Source organism: Peromyscus californicus, unplaced genomic scaffold (genome assembly GCF_007827085.1).
Source record: "Peromyscus californicus insignis strain IS unplaced genomic scaffold, ASM782708v3 Scaffold_3__1_contigs__length_106647218, whole genome shotgun sequence".
Classification (NCBI taxonomy): Eukaryota; Metazoa; Chordata; class Mammalia; order Rodentia; family Cricetidae; genus Peromyscus; species Peromyscus californicus.
Window position 1 is genome coordinate 5,968,552 of NW_026294551.1, and position 23,475 is coordinate 5,992,026.

The 23,475-nt window shown below is 53.6% G+C and overlaps 2 protein-coding genes across 3 annotated transcripts; both read left to right on the top strand.

Moving 5' to 3' along the window:
• The first annotated feature begins 110 nt into the window (after positions 1-110).
• Positions 111-13,813, top strand: LOC128123378 (glutamine-rich protein 2-like). Its single transcript, XM_052759733.1, has 2 exons — positions 111-8,013; positions 8,976-13,813. The coding sequence occupies exons 1-2, from the start codon at positions 3,369-3,371 to the stop codon at positions 9,005-9,007; spliced, it is 4,677 nt and encodes a 1,558-aa protein (XP_052615693.1). The 5' UTR covers positions 111-3,368; the 3' UTR covers positions 9,008-13,813.
• On the top strand, positions 9,391-22,248 carry LOC128123379 (glutamine-rich protein 2). 2 transcript variants are annotated; one of them, XM_052759736.1, is made up of 13 exons: positions 9,391-9,495; positions 13,699-13,953; positions 15,041-15,163; positions 15,270-15,344; positions 15,466-15,630; positions 15,772-15,893; positions 16,547-16,612; positions 16,839-16,940; positions 17,392-17,592; positions 18,036-18,171; positions 18,855-18,941; positions 19,620-19,802; positions 21,377-22,248. In XM_052759736.1, exons 1-13 carry the CDS (start codon positions 9,451-9,453, stop codon positions 21,593-21,595), a joined length of 1,779 nt encoding a protein of 592 aa, XP_052615696.1. In that variant the 5' UTR covers positions 9,391-9,450; the 3' UTR covers positions 21,596-22,248. The 2 variants fall into 2 exon arrangements, with proteins under 2 accessions (XP_052615696.1, XP_052615695.1); XM_052759735.1 differs by lacking the exons at positions 9,391-9,495; positions 13,699-13,953 and having other exon boundaries at positions 13,998-15,163; positions 18,855-18,942; positions 19,627-19,818; positions 21,405-22,248.
• The last annotated feature ends 1,227 nt before the right edge of the window (positions 22,249-23,475 follow it).

Genomic DNA, 23,475 nt, shown 5'->3' on the forward strand with positions numbered 1-23,475 from the left:
AGAACATTTCTCATATTTACCACTGTTCCATCTTTTGGTATTTGGATCTTCATAATTTATTTTGTGCATTGTGGATACTTAAAATATTTTTTCCTGGGATGACACTGACCTAAGTGAAGCGGATAAATTCCTGGGTTTGGGAAGCACATCTTCATGCTCTGTCTACCTATTGCTGTTGTATGCTGCCCCAGCTTAGAGTCCACACAGCACACGGAGGGGGTGTATTTTATTCTTTAAGCCTCCTCCCACCTAAACTGTACGTCAGTGCCCACACTGTTGAGCTCTGCCAGTGCGCTGGGTAGAAAATGATGCCCAAGGGTGGTTTTCCTGGCTCCTGGAGCTTTTCTTTTACAGTCCATCTAAAAAGCATTCATTCCTTAACACTTATGGACCAGGGTGACCAGAACTGGAACTAGCAAGCAGCCCCTGCCTATGCGGCTGTCCATCCTGAAATGGCACACATGATCGTCACATGATCATCACATGATCATCACCATGTGCTTGGCAACCTTAATTATTTTCACATGATCTCCTTAGGCAGGATTCACTGATTCACATCAAGAGTTCCAGGTCAGCCATGACTATGTAGTGAGACCCTGTCTCAAAAATAACTAACTAAATAATAAAAATTTAATTTAAAAAAATGCCTAAGAGCCAGGCGGTGGTGACACGCCTTTAATCCCAACACTTGGGAGACAGAGGCAGGCTCTGTGAGTTCGAGGTCTAGTCTAGTAGCCTGATCTACAGAGTGAGTTCCAGGACAGCCAGGGCTGCTACACAGAGAAACTCTGTCTAAAAAAAAAACAAAAACAAAACAAAGAAACAAAAGCCTATGAAACAGCAAGCTTCGGTGCCTGGCAGGCTAGACTTTAAGCAAAAGTCTTACTTTGCCAGTCCTATTGAGAGCCAGGAAGAAGAGAAAAATCCAGGGCAGGCTAGGGAGAGTCAGTCAGTGAGCAGGTGCAGCACGAAGACCTGAGTTGAGTTCCCAGCAGCCCTGTAAAGCCAGGCACAGAAGTGTGTGCCTGTAATCTGAGTTCTGAGGAGGGAGGTATTAGAGGATCCCTGGGGTCTGCTAGCCAGCCAGTCATGCTGAATTGGCGAGCTCACAGTTCCATGAGAGACCGACCCTGCCTCAGAAAGAGTAAGGAGAGGGCCGGAGGAAGACACACAATGACTGTCTCTGGCCTTCACAAACGTACACACACACACACACACACACACACACACACACACACACACACACATATTCACAAACAAGAATAGCCAGCGTTGGTTAAGCGGCGGCGCTCGTGGCCAACTACTGGATGCTGCGGTGGTGGTTATCTTTCTAGAGCTTTATTGAGAGAGAGAGAGAGAGAGAGAGAGAGAGAGAGAGAGAGAGAGAGAGAGAGAGAAAGACACCGCGCGGAGGGGAGAGAATACAGAAGGAGAGAGTGCGGAAAGGGAGGGCACAGAGAGGGCACACGCGCTTTTTAGACTGGGACACCTTAGCAGACTGGTGACGTAATAAGAACATAATCCTTACAGCCAGTAAATGATTTTGTTCCTACTCACCTTTATTTATTTATTTATTGGTTTTTGGTTTATGTATTTTTGAGACAGGGTTTCTCTGTGTAGCCCTGGCTGTCCTAGAACTCACTCTGTAGACCAGGCTGGCCTCGAACTCAGAGATCTTCCTGCCTCTTCCTCCTGAGTACTGGGATTTAAGGCATGCGCCACCACTGCTGGCCCTCCTCATAAACATAAGGTATACAAATCCCAAATCTCCCCAGAACTTTGAAGTTAAAACGGGAGGAAGACCAAGATGAACCAGTGGATAGACTGTAGGCTGTCCCTGCTGTGTGTGATGGCTATAGCACCACAGCAACTGCTTCAAAATCTTGCAATATGTATTTTGAGACACTTAGAGATACTGGGTTCTTTAAACTGTTGCGGTTGGGGCTACAATGTATATACTTTCATTACACTTTAACTTATTCTGTGTGTCTGTGTATGTGTATGACTGTGTGCATTCCAGGATGCCTGCCTGTATGGAGGTCAATGGACAACCTTAAAGAGGCGGTTCCCTCCTTCCACACCATGGGTCCCAGGGGTTGTACTCAGGTCAGGCTTGGTGGCTGAGCCATCTCACCAGCCCCCCAGTGAATATATTCTGAATCAAGTTTCATTTTTCCTAGGACTCTGCTCTGTTCACCCGTTCAACATCCTCAGAAAGACATTGGTCTCATCTGCTGCCCTTGTACAGACAGCGCCCCCTGTCCTCTGTAGCCGCTTTCTGTGAGGGAGCTCACAGACTGTGTCTGTAGTCTCTGTGATGAGTTAATAGCCCTCAAGAACATCTACATTCTCATTCCTAAAAACCTCCATTGTTACCTTTTTAATGACAAAAGAGACTTTGTAGGTCTGATGAAGTTAAGGATCTTGAAGGAGAGTCCCCTGGATCTTGCAGATAAGACATTACCACAAAGGTCTTTGTAAGAGGTAGGGAGTGGTTGTTTAATCCAGTAAGTATGGAAGGAAGGTTGTAAATTCAAGGCCAACCTGGGGGTTGTCTGAAAAAGCCAAACCAGGGCTGGAGAGATGGCTCAGCAGTTAAGAGTACTGGCTGCTCTTCCAGAGGTCCTGAGTTCAATTCCCAGCAACTACATGGTGGCACACAGCTATCCATAATGAGATCTGGTGCCCTTTTCTGGTGTGCAGGCATGCATGAAGGCAGAACATAGTGTACATAATAAATACATCTTTTAAAAACAAAAACAAAAGAGCCAAACCAGGGGCCGTGGCTGGCTGGTTGGTATACTACTTGCTGAGCATGTACAAAATGCTGGGGTCAGTCCTCCTGGTGCTGGTAAACCAGGAGTGGTGGTGCACAGCTGTAATCTCAGCACCCCAGAGGTGGGGCAGGAGGATGAGAAGTGCGAGGCTTGCCTAGGCTACAGAGTGAGTTCACGGCCAGCTAGATGATTTATGGAGACCTTGCCTCCATAAAGAGAAAAACAAAGGGCTCTGAATGTGGTCCAGTGGCAGAGGAACTGCTAATATTTCCACAACCCAGGTTTAATCCCCAGCACTGCACATGTACACTCTCTCTCTCTCTCTCTCTCTCTCTCTCTCTCTCTCTCTCTCTCTCTCACACACACACACACACACACACACACACACACACACACACACACACACACACGCACACTTGCACAGGCCTTCTTTTCTGCAAGGGTCTTAAATCATCCTAGTCAAGATGGAAAGATGGCCCAAGATGGCCTTCCTTTCAGCTTTTACAGCTTCTTTATTGGATGTAACCAATTTCCCTCATCCTCTTTACCCAGAGCTCAGATTCATCAACAGCAACATTTGGCAGGCGCAAAATGACATCGCTGACATCAAATGAGTTTCCCAGTGGAATATTTCCCAGGGCCTTCACTGCTGACCAGACTCGGGGGTCCACTGGTGGCCCAGAACAGATCTTAACCAGTGGTGTAGAACACCCCACTGAAAGAATTATTAGAAGAGACGAGAGTGCTGGATTTCGAGATCTGCACCCAGGGGCCCGCGAGCCATCCCAGATCACCGCAGAAACAGATCGCCAGAGGACTGGGGACTATGTAGCTTCCATACGTCAAAGAAGAGATGAACAACAGCCTGGCCCAACTCAACAGGGCTTACTCCCAGCCAGAGACCAGTATGGTGGGGTGCCCATTAGTCAGGGTCCAGTCTACCCAACTCCAGATGTGCATGGGATTGGACCATTTGTCATGGATCAACCTGCAATCCTGTATCCTGGCACTTATCCTCATGCTGTGGTACCCTTCTCTATGGGCCAGCTTGGTGTATTACCACCAGAAATGGATGACCAGGGATTGGTACCTTTTGGTATGTATCAGAGTGGTGTGCTGCCACCATCGGTACCTGACAGGGGTCAACAAGGACTGGAAAGACTTCGTACAGCTCAGCTTGCTACAGTTCCATTCAGCACATATCAGCAAGTTATGATGCTTCCTAGAACAGACCAACATGGCATGGAACAGGCTGTCATGTATGACAGTGGTCTGGGACCATGGGACATGGATAGGCAAGGGTTGATACCAGTTGGTATAGATCAGCATGGATTTGTAATATTAGGCACAGGTCAGCAAGGGCTGATTCCCCCTGGTGTGGATCAGCAGGGATTGGTAATGCCTGGCATAGATCAGCATGCATTCCCTCCATCTCTTCCAGATCAATATGGCTTGGTGGCACCTGGTCTGACACAAGTAGGTACAAATCAACAAGGTTTTGGGCAGCCCAGCTCAGAAGCACCAGGCTTCATACAACCTGGTGTAGATCAGCGTGGCATGGTGCAGCCCATTGTAGATCAACGTGGCGTGGTGCAGCCCGTTGTAGATCAGCGTGGCGTGGTGCCGCCCGGTGTAGATCAGCGTGGCGTGGTGCCGCCCGGTGTAGATCAGCGTGGCGTGGTGCCGCCCGGTGTAGATCAGCGTGGCGTGGTGCAGCCAGGTGTAGATCAGCGTGGCGTGGTGCAGCCTGGTGTAGATCCACGTGTTTTGATGAGGCCTGAACCAGATAGGCGTAGTTCAGAACCTGCTAGGACAGATAGGCAAAGTTTGGTACAGTCTGTTGCAGATCGGCGTAGTTCAGCGCCCTTGCCGGCAGATCGACGGGGTTTGGGGCAGCCTGGGGCAAGTTGGAGAGGTTCAGCACATCCTGGAGCGGGTAGGCAGAGTTTAGTACAGCCAGGGGCAGATCAACATGGTTTGGTACAGCCTAGCACAGACCAACCAGGGGCAGTCCAGCCCGGCCCGGTGCAACCAGGGGCAGTCCAGCCCGGCCCGGTGCAACCAGGGGCAGTCCAGCCCGGCCCGGTGCAACCAGGGGCAGTCCAGCCCGGCCCGGTGCAACCAGGTGCAATTCAACCTGGCATGATGCAACCAGGTGCAATTCAACCTGGCATGATGCAACCAGGTGCAATTCAGCCTGACATGCAACCTCTTGGTGCAGGTCAGCCTAGCTTGATTCAACCTGGTGTATATCCACCTGGTTTGGCACAACTTGGTGCAGGTCAACAAAGTTTAGTGCAAGCTGGCACAGGTCAGCCTGTTTGGGTTCAACCGAGCACAGATCAACATGGCTGGATACAACCTGGTGCATTTCTGCCTGGTTTGGTACAACCTAGTGTAGCTCAACAAGGTTTGGCACAACTTGGAATGGATCACCATGGATTGGTACAACCAGGTGCAGTTCAACATAGGCTGGTACAGCCAGATGTATATGCACCTGAGTTGATGCAACTTGGTGCAATTCAGGATAGTTTGGTACAACCTGAAATACATCAGCGTGGTTTTGTGCAGCCTGGTGCAGATCAGCTTGCTATGGCACAACCAGGTGCAGTCCAGCCCAGCCCGGTGCGACCAGGGGCAGTCCAGCCCGGTCCGGTGCAACCAGGGGCAGTCCAACCCGGTCCGGTGCAACCAGGGGCAGTCCAGCCAGCCCTGGTGCAACCAGGTGCAATTCAACCTGGCATGATGCAACCAGGTGCAATTCAACCTGGCATGATGCAACCAGGTGTAGATCAGCGTGGCCTGGTGCAACCTGAGGCATTTCCTAGTGGTTGGGTACAGTCTGAAACATACTCACCTGGCTTGGTTCAACCTGCTATAGGTCAATATGGTTTGGTTCAGGTAAGAGCTGATCAATATGGTTTTATACAGCCAAGTGAAGCACAACATGGTTTACTCCAACCTGGTGGAGATCAACATGTCATAGATCGACTTGATTGGATGCAACCTGGAATGGATCATGGTGGTTCAGTACAACCTGGTGCAGATGAGAGTAGCTTAGCCCAACCTGGCATGGATCAGCGTGACTTGGCACAACCTGGAGCGATTCAACATGGCTCAGTGCAACTTAGTGCAGACCAGTCTGGCTTGGCACAGCCTAGAGTATACCAGAGTGGCTTGGTGGAGCCTGGCATGGACCAGCATGGCTTAGCACAACCTAGGATGTATCAGTATGGTTTTGTGGAATCTGGTGCAATTCAGCGTGGCCTGATGCAGCCTGGAGCAGTTCAGCCTAGGCTGGTGCAGCCTGTCATGGATCAGCGTGGCCTGATGCAGCCTGGAGCAGTTCAGCCTAGGCTGGTGCAGCCTGTCATGGATCAGCGTGGCCTGATGCAGCCTGGAGCAGTTCAGCCGAGGCTGGTGCAGCCTGTCATGGATCAGCGTGGCCTGGTGCGGCCTGGAGCAGTTCAGCCTAGGCTTGTGCAGCCTGTCATGGATCAGCGTGGCCTGATGCAGCCTGGAGCAGTTCAGCCTAGGCTTGTGCAGCCTGTCATGGATCAGCGTGGCTTAAAGCAGCCTGGAGTAGTTCAGCCGAGGCTGATGCAGCCTGTCATGGATCAGCAAGGCCTGGTGCAGCCTGGAGCAGTTCAGCCTAGGCTTGTGCAGCCTGTCATGGATCAGCGTGGCTTAAAGCAGCCTGGAGTAGTTCAGCCTAGGCTGATGCAGCCTGTCATGGATCAGCAAGGCCTGGTGCAGCCTGTCATGGATCAGCAAGGCCTGGTGCAGCCTATCATGGATCATCGTGGCTTAACGCAGCCTGGAATAGTTCAGCCTAGGCTGATGCAGCCTGTCATGGATCAGCAAGGCCTGGTGCAGCCTGTCAGGGATCAGCGTGACCTGGTACAACCTGGCATGGATCAGCCAAGCTCAGTGCAGCCTGGCATGGATCAGAGTGGCTCTCAGCAGCTTGGGGAAGAAAGGAGTGATTCACAGCAGCCTAGCATGGATCAGAGTGACTCACTGCAGCCTGGGGCAGATCAGCCTGGCTTGTTGCAGCCTGGGGCAGATCAGCCTGGCTTGTTGCAGCCTGGGGCAGATCAGCCTGGCTTGTTGCAGCCTGGGGCAGATCAGTCTGGCTTGTTGCAGCCTGGGGCAGATCAGCCTGGCTTGTTGCAGCCTGGGGCACATCAGCCTCTCTTGTTGCAGCCTGGGACAGGTCAGCCTGGCTTGTTGCAGCCTGGGACAGGTCAGCCTGGCTTGTTGCAGCCTGGGGCAGATCAGTCTGGCTTGTTGCAGCCTAGGTCAGGTTGGCTTAGTATGATGCAGCTAGGAAGACTTCAGCCTGGTGCAATCCCTCAGGGCTTGGTTCAGCCTGGTGCAGGCCCTCTTGGCTTGATTCAGCCTGGCATAGGCCCTCGTGGTTTGGTTCAGCCTGGCATAGGCCCTGGTGGCTTGGTTCAGCCTGGTGCAGGCCCTCAGGGATTGGTTCAGCCTGGTGCAGGCCCTCAGGGATTGGTTCAGCCTGGTGCAGGCCCTCAGGTTCAGCCTGGTGCAGGCCCTCAGGGTTTGGTTCAGCCTGGTGCAGGCCCTCAGGTTCAGCCTGGTATGCACATGGCTCCACTTGGTACATATCCATCTGGTTCCAGACAAATCATTACTAGTCAGCCAAGCTTCATAGCATCAGGCATAGAGCTTCATGGCTTTCCAGATTCATATCAGCGGCAAATGCTAACTTCTGAACAAGTACAAGGCCAAGCTGGGCAAGATATACTTCCTGTCCTGGACCATCAGGACTCAGACCAACAAGTTCCAGGTGAAGGCCCAACAATCCCAGGTGCAGTTCAGTACGATCAAACACAGGCTGTCCCGAGTTACGGTGGCCCAGAACCCAGAGCTTACACATCTGGCCACATCATTTGGGATCCGAGCAGGAAACTTACCTCAGTCCAGTTTGAACTGGCTACCCCAGGGGGCTCACACCAAGCTACCACTGACTCCAGGGTTCGAGACTTGAGCTACCTCCACCGATTCTCATCAGCAAGTGAGACCCGCAGTGATCGACAGGAATCACTGGAAAAACTGGCTCCAAGCTTTCCCATGGCAGTGGAGACATTCCGCCTGATGGGCGAGATCATTGGCCTTTATGTGGAACTGAAGGATCGCATGAAGGACTTGGATGAGGAACACGCCGGCCAGACTGACTTGGAGAAAATCCAGTACCTATTCTCCATGATGGGTGAGTGTCATTTGCTGCCGAGGGAAAGTAGCCTTTGCTCTTCTCAATGCTCCCTCTCTCCTCAGCAGAGCATGCTCTACCCATACCTGACCCCATTCATAGCCACAGCCTGTGGGGAGATAGACTCCAGTGAGGCAGGCTTTTACACCTTTGTCAAGGCAGCAGGGGCTGACTAGGGGAGGGCAAAGCCTGGAGGTGACGGGGGATGAGAAAGAGAGTGGCAGAATGAAGTTCCCATTTGCCCAGTCACAACTCGGTTTGTGATGGAAATGGCAGGGTCAGTGGGTGAGGCTCTTGGGGCAAATACTGGTCCCCCCAGCTCCTCTCCCTCCTTGCCCAGTGACCAGAGAAACAGGATCAAGCAGTCTTCCCACTTCATCTCGGGGGTCAATTCCTTATCAAGGGACTGGAAACAGGCAGGGAGACCCATGGGAACCTTACCTGATGGTAGCCTCCGTATTCCATAGTCAAAAAGACCATACCTCAGGACCTGCAAGACCAGCTGAAGAGCCTAAAGGCCTTGAACAGAGAAGTTCGACAGGACAAGGCCAAAGTGCGTAAGGGAGGGCCAGCCTCCTTAGCATTCTCAGGTGAAATCAGAAACTTAGTGGTTCCTGCTGGGCTAGATGCCCACAGGCCGTCTCCCTCCGCTGTGGTCCCAGCACATCCTTATTACCCAGTCATATAGAAAACACAACCCGCTGTCAATCATGAAGATGGATACTCAGAGCCTTTAAAATATAGGTGGCCCCGTTAACACACATTTGCTCCTCATACCACAAGTGACAGCCTTGGAGTCCTATTAGGGACTCTTTAGAGACAGAAGCCATTGCAAGAGGCTGCTGGGTCTCCGCTGCTAGCAGCTTTATCCATGAGATAGAAGAGGGCTGGATATCCTGAGGTCCACCTTCAGGAGTAGACACTCAGATCTGTCTGACACTTAACCTCCTTTGTGCTTGTAGCTGGAAAAGATCCAGAAGCTGCTGGACACTGAAGGCTCTGCAACGAAGGATGTGAAGCCTAGTCATCTGAGCTTGCAGCTGGGCATCCTCAGGTGACACCCTCTCTCTGCAGCTGGTGCCCTGGCTGGCATCATGGTTAAGGCCCAGGCAGTGGAGGTACCTTCTGTCTCCCCATGTCCTGTACTGACCACTGTCTCTCATCTGGAGTGTACCAACTCTTCAGCTTGTCCCAGACTTTTCAAGATCTGGTAGAAGTTCCCCTACATTCCTAAGGTCGGTACCAGGACTGGGGAGGAGCACAAAGATGCTATGTCCCACCAGAGGACCCCATTTGAAGCCCCTAGACAGAGGCTCCTGATGTCCTTGTCCTGCTGTGCCTCTGACAGCCAAGCCTCTCCATTGCAGAGTCACCGTGTCCGACATCGAGAAGGAGCTGTCTGAGCTGAGGGAGAGCCAAGAGCGAGGCAAGGCCGCCATGGAGAATTCAGTCTCCGAAGCCTCCCTCTACCTGCAGGATCAGGTGAGCAGTCTGTGGCCAAGGCTCCAAGGCCCTCCTAGAGTCAGGAGCAGAAAGAAGGCAGCCTCGCCCTGTTTGGGGGCATGTGTGGAGTGACTCTTCTGTTACTGTGGTAAAATGCCATGACCAAAAGCAACTTAGAGAAGGATAGAGTCCATCATGGTGAGGAAGGCCTCCGAACAGGCAGGGAGGGTATGGCGGCCGGAACAGGAAGCTAGCAGATGACATTTCCATCTGCTCAAAGAAGCAACAACTTCGGAGCGCGTGTTCAAACACACAGGCCTTTGGGGGGCGCTTCTCACCCAAAGCGCTGCAGTATGGGAGGAGCCGTGGGCGGGGGCTCAGCCCCATCCTGATGTGAGGCTGGATCTGAGGTTCCAAGGACAAGGGCATAGCTGCAGGAGTTGAGACAGGGTCCTTCACCGCCTGCTTCCTGTTGCGTATTTCCTTTAATTCACATATCATAAAACATACCTTTTAACTGTATCTTATTATTTTTAATAATTGTTTGTTTTTTGAGATTATAATAGAATTACATCATTTCCTCCTTCCTTTCCTTCCTTCAAGCCCCCCCATAAACCCTCCCTTGTTCTCTTTCGAATTCATGGTTTCTATTTCTTTCACTGGTGTGTGTGAGTGTGTGTGTATTCATAAATATAAAAGTACAACCTGCTCAGGACTGGAGAGATTGCACAGTGGTTAGGAGCACCGGCTGCTCTTCCAGAGGACCCCGGTTCAATTCCCAGCCCCCACATGGTGCCTCACTCACAGGTGCCTCCAGTTCCAGGGGGTCTGACACCCTCACACAGACACAACACCAGTGTACATAAAATTTAAAAAAGAAGAAAAAAAAGGTACAACCTGCTCAGTCCGTCCGTGTGTTATTTGTGTGTTTTCAGGGCTAGCCGTTTGGTTTTGGTGTGGCTTTCCAGGAGAACATGCTCTCCTCTGCCCTCAGCCTTCCTGAGTTGCCCGAAGTTCCTTGTCTAAGGCTGAGGCCCCAAGAGCTCTTCCTTTCCCACACCAGCTTGTCTATGGGTGGCAGCCTTTAGTAATGTGTGTGTGTGCCCTGTGGCGGGGGAGGGGAGCGCTGCTCGGGGAGTATAGAGGCATTGGATTCCTGGAGCCACCTGGGTGCTGGGAAATAAACTCAGGAGTACGTGCTCTCAGTCACCAGGCCATCTCTCCAGCTCTTTATTTTATTTTTCATCTTTATCAATTTATTTTTATGTTTTGAGTCTTTTGGTCCTCATGTATATAAGTGTGCATACAGTACAGATGCATACAGTACCCTCAGAGTCCAGAAAAGGACATCAGGGGATCTGGAGTTAGAGATGGTTGGGAGCCATTGTGTAGATGCTGAACCCGGACCTCTGCAAGAGCAGTCAGTGCTCCTAACCATTGAGCTATCTCTCCATCCCAGCATCCATTTTCCCCCCAGTTTTTTTTTTTAAGATTTATTTATTAATTACGTATAAAATGTTCTGTCTGAATGTATCCCTACACCCCAGAAGAGGACACCAGATCTCATTATAGATGGCTGTGAGCCACCATGTGGTTGCTGGGAATTGAACTCAGGACCTCTAGAAGAGCAGCAGCCAGTGCTCTTAACCTCTGAGCCATCTCTCCAGCCCTTTCCTCAGTTTTTTTGTGTAGCCCTGGCTGTCCTGGAACTCACTCTGTAGACTAGGCTGGCCTTGAACTCACAGAGATCCGCCTGCCTCTGCCTCCCCAATGCTGGGATTAAAGGTGTGCACCACTGAAGCCTGCCTCCCAGCATCCACTTTCATTGTGACTCCAAAATATTCCATTCTGGGCCGGGCGGTGGTGGCACTCGGGAGGCAGAGGCAGGTGGATCTCTATGAGTTCAAGGCTAGCCTGGTCTACAGAGCTAGTTCCAGAAAAGCTAAGAATGTTACACAGAGAAACCCTGTCTGGGAAAAAAAAAATCCATTCTGGTTGGGCAGATTTGTGTGAGTATGTCTTCTTTCCTCTTGGGCATGGACCCTAGAACGGAAGCTCTGGCTGGTGTGATGACCTACCATTTGAGCAGCTGACAGACTATTTTTTCCCAAGTAGCTGTACCATATGAACTCCCACCAGCAGAGGTTGAAGACTGCAGTTTCTCCAGATGTTCACAAACATGGATCCTTTTCTCTTTTCAGATTTATTGTATTTACCTTTAATTATGCATGTGTGGGTGCACTCCTCTGTGTGTGTGTGTGTTGTGGGGATGTGCACATGTGAGTACAGATGCCCATGGAGTCCAGAAGGAGGTGTCCGATCTCCTGGAACTGGAGTTAAAGGTCGCTGTGAGCCATCATGTGGGTGCTGGGAACCGAACCTGAGTGTCTTTGAGAGCAGCCAACGCTCTGAGCCGCTGAGCCACCTCTCCAGCCCCTCCCTCTTTTTTCCCTTGGGAAAGCTACATGCATTCTGGTGGGTGTGAGGTGTTAGTGTGATTTGCATTTACATTTGCCCAGTAACTAGTGATGCTGAGACCTTCTCCCGTGCCGGGTGGCCATCCTGTGTACCTGTGCACGCACGGTGCTGGAAAGATGAAACCCGGAGCCTTACATGCCAGACAGTGTTCTTTCCCACTGTGCTACACTCCCCAACCCCCCCCTCTCCCAGGTTCCTTCGTGACTCCAAGCTGCCTGTCCTGTGGGGCAGGCAGCAGTTCAGAGACTCGCAGGTCACCTGCCAGCGCACATTAGGTGCTTAGGTGCGGAGAACCAGCCCACCCCACCCCACCTCCTCTGCAGTCCTTTTGTGTTTTGCAGTGCTGGGATGGAACCCAGGCTCCAAGGCAAGCACTCCATAACCAGGCTCCTGGTACCCTAACATCCCTTCCAGGAGGTTCCACCTCTGCACCACCTGCGCCGCCAGGCTCTGCTACCTGGCCTTCCCGCCTTCCTCCCAACACACGTGTGCTGTTCTTTCTGAAATGTTCTCCTGGTACTAATTTCCCAGAGATACACTTAAAAAAATTTTTTTTTGTTGTTGTTGTTTTGTTTTTCGAGACAGGGTTTCTCTGTGTAGTTTTGGTGCCTGTCCGGGATCTCGCTCTGTAGACCAGGCTGGCCTTGAACTCACAGAGATCCACCTGGCTCTGCCTCTCGAGTGCTGGGATCAAAGGCCATGCACCACTACTGCCCGGCGAGCTCCACTTTTTAATTCTTGAAGGTTCCACCGAGACAGCCAACTTTTTTTGGGATTGACTCTGAGAGAGACCCGTATGCCTTTTTCTACCCTAGCAGCCACCGTGTGCTGCTCTGGCCTTAGCCAGGACCCTTCCTTAGCAAGCTCCTACTGTGTGGGCCCAGAACAAACGTGCAATGTGTTGCATGCCGCCTGCAAAGGGCCGGAGAGCTGACTCCCAGGCTAGGGCAGTCTGAGGCAGGCAGCTCGCTGTGACGGCCTCTGCCTGGCCTTCTACACATGTGTACCTTCCTTCTTCCTCACGTCTGGCTGTGCCTCTCCTTCCCTTCTGTCATCCAGCAACTTGTGTGTCTCTCACACAGTCTCAAATATCTTCCCTAAGCTCTGCAGCATGTATTTGGTGTCACTGCCCACTAGGAAGGGGATGGCGCCCCTTCATGGAGCTGGACAGCATCCTTAGCAGGTCTAGGTGGGTTGCTCTTGACTCCAGCTGGCCACCCAGGACCAGTCATTGGCGGTAACAAGCTAAGACCATGGAGAGAAGAGGCAAGCAGGCTGAGGGCCAGGCTGAACAGCTCTCCCTGGAAGGAACTTGCACCTTCACACCCCGAGAGATCCATGCAGCTGTATATGCACTTCTCACACTCCTTTACTGTTTACATCCTGAGTGAGTGAGAGCACTGTTCACGCTCCCAGTGCTGAAAGAGCACTGCATCATCAGAGAGCCCTGTGAGAACATCCTTTTAGGACTGAACTACAGAAGCTGTGTCCTTACACTGGACCCATAGACTGGCTGGAGAAACTCCCCACAAACACATGTGCTCTCTCCGTCATTAACGCTGTCCGCTGGCAGAAAAGGTATTTGGAAAACTATTTTGATGGGTAGAGCTCAACTGTCTACTGTGTGCAGTATCCTCTGTGAGGTGCTGAGGAGGCAGTAACTGTCCTGTGTCATAGCAGGGGTGAGGTAGAATGTGTCACACCAGTGGTTGGATGTGGTTTTGACCTCCCTTCCTTCCCCCTTCATGTCTGTCCTGCATCCAGCTGGACAAACTCAGAACCATCATCGAAAGCATGCTGAGCTCCTCCTCCACACTGCTATCCATGAGCATAACCCCACACAAGTCCATGAACACCCTGGTGCCTGGCCAGATCGACCCTGAGGCCACCTGTCCAGCCTGCAGTCTGGATGTGAGCCATCAAGTCAGTCTGCTGGTACAGCGTTACGAGCAGCTGCAGGACATGGTCAGCGGCCTGGCTGCCTCCAGGCCCTCCAAGAAGGCCAAGCTGCAGAGCCAGGCAAGTCTCTGCTCAGCTCCCTCACAGGATGGCTAGAGGTGGCCCCCTGGTAGAGGGCTGCCTTCCCAGGGGCCCGCAGAAGCCAGTGCGAGAGCTTGAGGGTCAGGTCCCCACGGTGGAGCCCTCTAGCCAGATCCCACATAAGCCCTTGGTCCTTACACAGGCCACAGTGAAGGCAGCAGCAGGGCCGGCTTTTGAGACAGCAGAGGAGGGGGAGGAGGATGGGCTTAGTGGGTGGGATGTCGCTGGCCGACCAAGGATGGAACAGTAGCCACCGTGGGACACAGGGACACCGTTAGAGCTGCAGGACACAGCTCCCCTCGATTGCCAGTGTTTCTAACACTTTTTAGACTTCCCCTGGAGGGAAAGCTTGCTGCTGGGGTGGGGGTCACCACCAGATCCCGGTTTCTGCTCTTGAACTCAGGGACTCAGACATAGTTCAGATGGCTGCCCACATCTCACCTCTCAGAGATCATGGCACAACATAGCACATCTGAGCCTCGGTTACCTCTCTGATGACTCCCAAGGCCACTGATACCAGTCCGTCAATATGTGGGGGATTGGTGACTACCTCCAGTTAGTGAAGGACACAGGTGTCAGTGAAGGACACTGGAGAAAGCCAGGTGGCTTTGAAGTGAGCATGTGTGTTGGGTGATGGTTTTGTTTTTTAACATTTATGAGTTTATTGCACACACACATACATGCACACACGCGTATGCACGCACATGTCCATATCATGGAATCCGTGCAGAAGTCAGAGGACCACTTGCAGGAGTCAGTTCTTTCTGTCCACCATGTAGGTCCTGGGGATTGAAGCCAGCTCACCAGGCTTAGCAACAAATACCTTTTCGTGTGGGGCCACCTCCCAAGCTTTGTCCTTGTCTGTTAGAGCCCCACTACACAGCCCAGACTCTACTGGAACTTCCAATCTTAGCTTCCTGAGTGTTGGGAGGTCTGGCTGGCACTACCACACCTGACTTTCAGTCGTAGTTCTAAAGGCAGCCTACCGCTTATGGGGACCAAAGGGGACTGCTTAGGAGGGGGCTCAGCAGCCTCCCAGGAGCCTCCCTGTCACTCACTGCTGCAGGATGAGGAGCTACTGGGCCACGTGCAGAGTGCCATCCTGCAGGTCCAGGGCGACTGTGAGAAGCTCAACGTCACTACCAGCAACCTCATTGAGGACCATCGGCAGAAGCAGAAAGACATTGAAGTGAGCAGCCACAGGGCGCCTGGGGTGGGGATGGGGCTCATCAGCCCTGTCCACGCCCGCCACTCAGCATTGCTGACTTCCTTGTCTCTGTTCTGTGGGTCCCCAGGTGCTGTACCAGGGAATAGAGAGACTGGATAAGGAAAAGGCTGACCGAGAGCATCTGGAGATGGAGATTGATGTAGTGAGCACCAGACCCCAGGAGCGCCTCTGTCTCCTCCCCGGCCAGCGCAGGGGGGTGGGGGATATGGAGCCAACAGGAGGAATGGAGGGACACGCATACCCCATGCTCTTCTCTCATGCAGAAAGCGGACAAGAGTGCTCTGGCATCCAAAGTGAGCCGCATCCAGTTTGATGCCACCACCGAGCAGCTGAACCACATGATGCAGGAACTGGTGGCCAAGATGAGTGGCCAGGAGCAGGACTGGCAGAAACTTGTGGACAAGCTCCTGGCAGAGATGGACAGCAAGGTGAGGGCGGGGGAAGGTACAGGGCGGGCTAGGCTGCTCTCCACGCAAGCCCCTGCCATCAGACACCACCACTCTCTCCAAGGCTAGATCCCTCCCCCCATCCACCTGCTGCCTTAAGCTCACCTGGTGCCCATCTCCCAGCTGGACCGCCTGGAGCTGGACCCAGTGAAGCAGATGCTGGAGGACCGCTGGAAATCGCTGCGGCAGCAGCTCAAAGAGCGCTCCCCACTCTACCAGGCCGACGAGGCCGCTGCCATGCGGAGGTGAGACCAGGAAGACAGTGCGGAACGTGGAGGTGGCAGACTGGCTGGGCAGCCCCAGAGGGTCTATTCTGCCCCGAACTGACAACCAGGCAGAAGGGCTGCATTTTAGAGTTGACTAGTTTAGCAGGGCCTGGTGGCACACACCTTTAATCTCAGCACTCGGGAGGCAGAGGCAGGAGGATCTCTGAGAGTTCAAGGTCAGCCTGGTCTACAAAGTGAGTTCCAGGACAGTCAGGGTTGCTACACAGAGAAACCCTGTCCAGAAACACCCACCCACTAACAACTTGGCCAGATCCTTCAGCTGATGGTGGAGAAAGGCAGTAGGGAGGCGCAAGGCTCTTGGGGTTGGATCGTGCTATACTGCATTTCTGGGGCACAAAGATGACCAAGATGCCCCTTGGGAATTTGGCTAGGGAAATCCCACTCATGGCCACCAGGGGGCACCAGAGGCACACACACACACACACAAGGTACTGAGTTGGATGGCTGATGCAGCAGGATGTGTGCTTGGAAGGGATGGTTAGAACCAGGTGAAAGCACAGGAAGTAGGGCAGGATCTGCCACCTCGTGGACTGAGCTGCCAGCAGGCCCGTCCCACAAGAGGGCCTAACGCTCCGGATCTCACCTGCTGTGCTATATCCTGTTCCTGACAGGCAGCTCTTGGCTCATTTCCACTGCCTGTCCTGTGACCGTCCCTTGGAGACAGCTGTGACTGGACAGTGAGTGCCCACACCTCCCCCACAGCATCTGGGGGGTAGAGAGAAGGCCGGGGGTGTGTCTCCCTGTCCCCACTCATCTTACCTCTTGTCCCGGGTCTCTGGGCCTTTCTAGCGGCCCACACTGAGTAGTTAGGAACGTCCCTCAGAACATGGCAGTGGGTGGCTGGTGTTGCTGAGAGGTGGGATTTTTCACAGCCTCCCCTTTCCTTCCTCTGTGCCTACCTAGAGTCATCTCTATGACCCCTATAGTTCCCAGCATGCCGGGGCACCGTTCTGTCCGGCCTTATACTGTGTTCGAGCTAGAACAGGTCCGACAGCAGAGCCGCAAGTATGGGGCTGTGGGATCCTGGGCAGGGCAGGGGTGGGCTGGGAGGGGCAAGATGGCTCCAGAGGACACCCTGGGAGTACTACTGAGGGCCTCTGCCAAGGGTCAGGATGGGGGCCACTAGATTGACTCTCTTTTTTGTTTTGTGTTTACATTTTTTGTTACATCTTAAGTATTTGTTTTGTGGGGGAAGAGGGCTTTTGAGTCTAAGGAAAAGCTTCCCCAGCAAGTCTGGTCCTTCACAGGTCTCTTAGAGTTGCTGAGATGCCTAGTGGCCCTCAACCCTCAGTCAAGGGCCCATGGCATGGGCCTCTAGCTCAGTTCACACAGGGTCCTGCAGAACAGGGTTCTGGGGCCAAAGGAAGTGTGAACACAAGGTCCAGGAGAAAAGTGCCTCCTCCAGAGCTCTGTCTGGCCCCGGGTCAACCTCCTTCCCTCTGCCCTTGTCTCACAGCCTGAAGTTGGGCGGCAGCTTCGCTCGAGGCGATCTGTCACAGATGGAGAGGAGCGTGGGGCGCCTGCGCAGCATGCACTCCAAGATGCTGATGGACATTGAGAAAGTGCAGATCCACTTCGGAGGCTCTGTGAAGGCCAGCAGCCAGATGATCCGAGAGCTGCTACATGCCCAGTGCCTCAGCCACCCATGCTACAAACGGTAGGAGGACAAGAGTCCAGGGACAGACACACAGGTCCCTGGTGACCAAGCGTGGCTTCTATTCGCCCAGGGTGTAAGAGCAAATGCCTCACCCCATTGCCAGAGGTGGAGGTAGAGTGAAGGGGTGAGAGAGTGTGAGTGTGTGTGTGTTAGAGTGTGTGGGTGTGTGTGTGTTAGAGTGTGTGTGTGTGTGAGTGTGTTAGAGTGTGTGTGTGAGAGTGTGTGTGAGTGTGTGAGTGTGTGTTAGAGTGTGTGTGTGTGTGAGTGTGTGTGAGAGTGTGTGTGTGTGAGTATGTGTGTGTGAGTATGTGTGAGTGTGTGTGTGTGTGTGAGAGTGTGTGTATTAGAGTGGTGCATATGCATGGTGTGTGGTGCCTATGGCCACAGACTCACCTGCCTGTCCCATGTAACACTCCTGGTGACTCCCTATGTCTGCATCCCAGGGGAGTAGACACGGCAGATTACACCTACTCAACTGTGCCCCGTCGCTGTGGCGGCAGCCACACCCTCACCTACCCTTACCGCCGAAACCGCCCGCAGCACCTGTCCCCACTGGAGGAGATCCAGATTGCCATGAAGGTCTGATGGGAGCCATGGGGAAGCTAGCCCCGCCATGCCCCTTCTGGAAGAACACCCAAAGCCCATCACTAGACCCCCTTCCTTGACCCCCCTCTACCCTCCTTCCCTTCCTTGCTGTCCTAGAGATCGCTAGGCAAGCCCTTTACCATGGAGCTATCTCCCCGACCTCTGTTACACACCTTTTATTTTTTGAGACACGGTCTTACCAAGTCCTCAGGCAGGCCTTGAACTCAGGATCCTTCTGCCTCAGCCTCCCGAAGTAGCTAGGATGTACAGTTCTTGCCCACATCAAGCCCCAGGCTCTGCTGAGTGGACGACTGCCATCCTCACCCATCTCTCTCAGACACTCCACTCTGCCCCCGTCGCCGGCCTCTGAACACCACTCGACCCCTCATCTTGCACTCAGCCCAGACTCCCACGCAGGGGTCTTGCTTTCTTGCCACTGGGCCTTGCTTTTTATAGTCCTGGCTGGGCTGGTACTAGCTTTATCTCCCAGACTGGCCTTGAAGTCAGTGGGAAGCCTGCTGCCTCAGTCTCCCCAGAGCCAGGATTCCAGGCATGTGGCCCAGGCCTCCGTTCCCAGGGAGGGTTCTGAGCACAGGCTGACAGCCTCTGCACTCTAAGACTCCCGGGAGGAAACTCAGGATGTTGCCATGATAATGGACATGTGTATCCCTCTATAGCACGATGAGGTTGACATCTTGGGCCTTGATGGTCACATCTACAAGGGACGAATGGATACAAGGTTGCCAGGCATCCTAGGGAAAGACGGTGAGCGTCCGGATCGCCTTGAGCTCCTTCAGGGTTCTTGCTTGGGTTCCAAAGGACATTTGTCTCTCTCGGTACAGGCATGTCTTGGGCCCCTGGGCCGAGACTTTTCTTTCTCCTCCCTGAAGCCAGGTGGCTGCTTTCTGGTGGAGAGCAGCAGCCAGACCCAGCCAATCGCTCCGCAGAGGCTCTGTCCTTTCTTGCTGGCCCTCCCCCTCACACCACCACAGTGGAGCTCTCCTGCCTCCACCTCAGTTCCCTGGATCAGGGCGGCCAAGCCCTAACTGACTTTTCAAAACTCAGCAAAGGGCCCTTATTCCAACACCAAGGCTCCTGAAGGCCCACTTCCAGTTCATACCAGAAGCATATGGCTGATCACTTCCCATCACGCCTTGGGCCTTCCCTGTTATCTCCTTCCTGAACCACCAGCCTGGGCCAGAACTCACTCAGTCCCTACACAAGGCTGATGTGTACAAGTCCTCAGAGAACCTGGGTGGGTGGGTGCATGGATTAGCAGACCGACGGGCAGGTAGATGTGTGACGAACCAGGAGTTTCTAAGGGGTGTAGCCGCCACAAGTTGAACCTGTCAAGGATCCCACCCCAGCTGGCTCCTCATGGACGCGGGCTCCCACAGCTCACTTGGCGCTGACCCCTGGGTGCTTGCCCTCCCTCCCTCCCGGCCCCAGGAATGGCAAAGCACAAGTCGAAGCAGCTGCAGCAGCTGCAGCAGTTACAACAGTTCCAGCAGCTGCAGCAGCTCCAGCAACTCCAGCAGGCCCAGCACGCCCGGCCCCACATGCACAGACAGCCATCCCTGGGCCACAGCGGCCTGCCACCCTCTCGACCTCAGAGTGCACAGACGGCTGACAGCAATTCAGGTAGTTTCCTTCTGGCAGCCTGAACGCTACCCCCAAGCCTTTCCTTCCTTCAGACAGCCCTCTCTTCCAGCCCAGGCTGGAGACAGCAAGGGCCAGGGAGCTAAGGGATGAGATGGGAGGGAGAATTTCGAAAACCCAGTTGCGGAATGTTTGGTATGTGCCAGGTCTCTGAGGTGAACACTGTTGCTGTCCTACTCCACACAAGAGGACATAGGGACAGAGATGCACACAGCCCTCTGGCTCCAGGCCCAAGGTGTTCCCTGCTCAAACACACAAATGCACTAAGAGCCAGGCTGTGGTCCCAGGATATGACCACTCCCTTCCACCCACCCCCATCCCACCCCCGCCACTCTGACCCTAGCCTGTAGGTATCCTCTACTCTGGAAAGCCCCTAGAGTTCCTGGTCTCCCCTGAAAAGCTAGACCAGATAGAAGGCCAAGGGGCTAGGGGCCTCTGGGTTCTACCACAGAAGGCCTGTGGTCCTTGCTAGAATGTGAGGCTAGGACCCACACTACCAGGTGACTAAGTCAATCTGTCCGCTCACCTGACATGGGTGTGTACTGTGCAGCATCAGCAGCCCTAAGAGGCAGGGAGGCTTGCTAGCAGCCCGCACACACTGTGTTTTGTGAATGCTTGCAGGAGACCCAAGAATCTCGACACTCATACACAACCCCTGAACCCCAGTTAAGACCTCTGAACTCTGGCCAGGCGGTGGTAGCGCACACTTTAATCCCAGCACTAGGGAGACAGAGCCAGTGAGTTCAAGGCCAGCCTGGTCTGGTCTACAGAGGGAGCTCCAGGACAGGCACCAAAACTACACAGAGAAACCCTGTCTCGAAAAAAAAGAAAAAAAAAAAAAAAAGAAAAAAGACCTCTGAGCTCTGTAACATACTTTCATCCCTACATTCATGAGAACCTGTAGCAGAGATGGGCAGAGACGGGAGAGGCAGCAATAAGGTAGGTATGGGGGCCATGGTGCCATACCATCACTAAGGGTTTCTCGCTGGCCAGGCTGTGTAGGTGGTTTGTCTACGAACCAGTTTTAACTCACACCCCTACACTAAAAGGGAGAAACCAACACTGGCCCCAGGAACGACTAGGGAAATGGGGCACTGAGAGGTGAACAGGAAGTGGCCAAGCTGGAATTCAAGGGCCGGCACTGGTGACCAATGGGAATGGGCCACAACAGCATGTTTTGGTGACTTGCTCCGGGGTCCTTGGCTTCTTTATCTCAAGCATGCCACTTTCTACTTAGAAATTCTTACCATATAGAAGTTGGAAAAATTCCTGGTCCTGTGTGAGTGTTGCCCACACAGCCTCTAAAAGAACAGGAAGTGTCAAAGAGGCAGGTTCTTCCGGGACCCCGCAGAGGGGGTTATTACTAAATGCTCCCTCCTATCCAGGGATCATGGAAGGGCCTTAAAGCATTTGCTCAGGAACAGCCAGGAATGCTGGTGAGGCCCAGCCCAGCAGCCTGGCTAAAATGGTTTACAACTTGCTCAAGCCTTCGGCAAGCTAGAGTGGACCCTGGTGGGCATGGGGGACCAGGCAGAGCAAGCTGAGCCCCCGTCTTGCAATTTCTTCAGGGCGAAAGAAAGACAGACCTCTTTCCTCTGAGGGGCGCCTCACCCAGCCGAGTGTGGCCCACACATCCACCCTCACAGAGACGGCAAGTCTGCGTGGTAGCCCAGATGGGCTGAACATGCACATGGGTGGGCATCCTGGGCAGGGGATGGAGGAGCCTACCCGGGGACCGAGGTCCACCACTGCTCACTAGACAGAGATATAAATAAAAGTTTTAAATAAGGCATTTGGATACCAAGAGATGTCTCTGCTGTCCTGCTTCAAGAAGATGGAGTGAGCAGAAGGTGCCTGCTATTGGCTAAGCAGTCCTGGGCTTTTAGGTCTCCTCCACATCTGAAGTAGGTCTGGTTTATGGTTGGGGAGCTAGAACTCAAGCCCCGCTGAGCTGCTCTGAGGACGCAGGAGCTCAGAGAGGGAGAATGTTGCACCCAGGGCAGGGAGGAATGCTGGGGCAAGACTCCAGACCTGGTTCTGGGAACCTGGGGACAGGCTGGGCCTGTTCACATTACCAGTGCTCATCTGACAATGCTAACTATCTTCTAGTCTGTAGGACGGGTCCAGGGAATTCTGAGTAGGCTGGGACCCATGGTGTTTGTACACCAGTTCTACTTAGAGGTGAGGTGTAGCTACCACCTGCTCCCTGGCTGCTGGCTCAGGGTAGCTCCTGGCTCCGCACACAGCTTCCAGCCAGAAGAACAAACCCATACTGGTGGGCAGTTTTCCACCAGCCATGTTCTGCATGCAGTCTTCTTGGATGAGTTGCTGCAGATGGTAGCTTGAAAGCCAGCCCTGGTTGAGGGGCTCAGTGCATGGCTGCCCAGACGCGGGGCGGGGGCAGGGGGCGGGGCGCGGGGGGTGGGGTGGGGTGGAACAGGACTCAACTGCATGAGGCCGATTTCTCCTCCTGCTCCCAATGGCCACTCAGCCCGGTGTGCTCACCTCCACCTGTGGTCACTGCTTCTTGAGGCTCAGGGTCTGGGCAGGTCGGAGTTCCCGCACCACTGCCACCCAGCTCCATCTTGAGCTGGGGCCTCCAAACAGATCCCAGGGGTCCACAAAAAAAATGACTGACCCAACTTGAGTCCAAGAAACCCTGAATGTCAAGACAGTTTCTGGCAGATTGTGGTGGTGCACCCCTGTAATCCCAGTACTCTAAGAGAGGACCCAGAGCTCAGGGCTAGCCTGGGCTATATGGCAAAAACCTGACTCAAAATAAAGCAGTTTCTATTTCCACCCCAGAATGAGGTGTGCGGGGTAGAAGATGGGGCACCCCCACCCCACTTTCCATCATTCTCACATGGGAAAGCATCTGGGGCAAGATGTTCACTTTGAGGTGTGCGAAGGGTGGGGGGTGGGGTGGCGAGAAAAGTCACACAGGAAAAGCGTGGTAGGAAACGGCCAAGAAATGGGTTTCTCACTGCTGGTCCTGACGGGCTTGGTAGGGGTGTCACGGGGTGCAGTGTGCCCTGGGAGACCAATGTTCCCTTCCCCTCTCTGAATCTTTATGTGATCATGCTTAAGGAGTGGCTTGGCCAATGAGTCCCCTGTGGGCACCCTAGATGGGTGAGCTTCCCTCTGCAGCAAGGGGCAGAGCCAGGCCAGCCCCACCCCTGGGCTCCCGTTTCTCTCACACTGGTCCCTCTCTGGCAGTGAAATGCCAGGTCGGCTCAGTTTCCCTGGTCTGGAAGGCAACTTCACAAGCCTCACTGGGAGGCACAACCTTGCCCAGGCCTTGCCCTACAGCCACCAAGGGACAGGAACCACGTTCCCTAAACTAGAAGGGTCAGCCCCCACCATTCCATACCAGGGTATGGCTGCCCCACCCTTTCTCGACTTTGGCCCATCTGAATGGACCCTGGCCCATGTCCCAGAAGCCCCTGCCTGGCCGCCCACACGCCTGCCAGCCAGGGATTTCCCCTTCCGGCCTGGGAAAGCACAGGTGGGCAGGGGCAGGTCTGGGAGGGGGCCCGGGGGTTCCAACCAGGAAACAAAACTGAAAGGCTAAACCCAAGCCTCCAAGTCCAGCATGTGTCACATGCGACAGAGAAGCTCCACCAGGGGGTGTGGGGGTGT

What these genes read in the sequence shown, in the direction of transcription:
- LOC128123378 (XM_052759733.1), top strand. Translation starts at nt 3,369, where the DNA reads ATGACATCGCTGACATCAAATGAGTTTCCCAGTGGAATATTTCCCAGG. An exon ending in GTACCTATTCTCCATGATGG is followed by an intron (nt 8,014 to 8,975) that starts GTGAGTGTCATT and finishes TTGTGCTTGTAG; the next exon opens with CTGGAAAAGATCCAGAAGCT.
- LOC128123379 (XM_052759736.1), top strand. Translation starts at nt 9,451, where the DNA reads ATGGAGAATTCAGTCTCCGAAGCCTCCCTCTACCTGCAGGATCAG. An exon ending in TGGCAGAGATGGACAGCAAG is followed by an intron (nt 15,631 to 15,771) that starts GTGAGGGCGGGG and finishes CCCATCTCCCAG; the next exon opens with CTGGACCGCCTGGAGCTGGA. An exon ending in GAGGCCGCTGCCATGCGGAG is followed by an intron (nt 15,894 to 16,546) that starts GTGAGACCAGGA and finishes TGTTCCTGACAG; the next exon opens with GCAGCTCTTGGCTCATTTCC.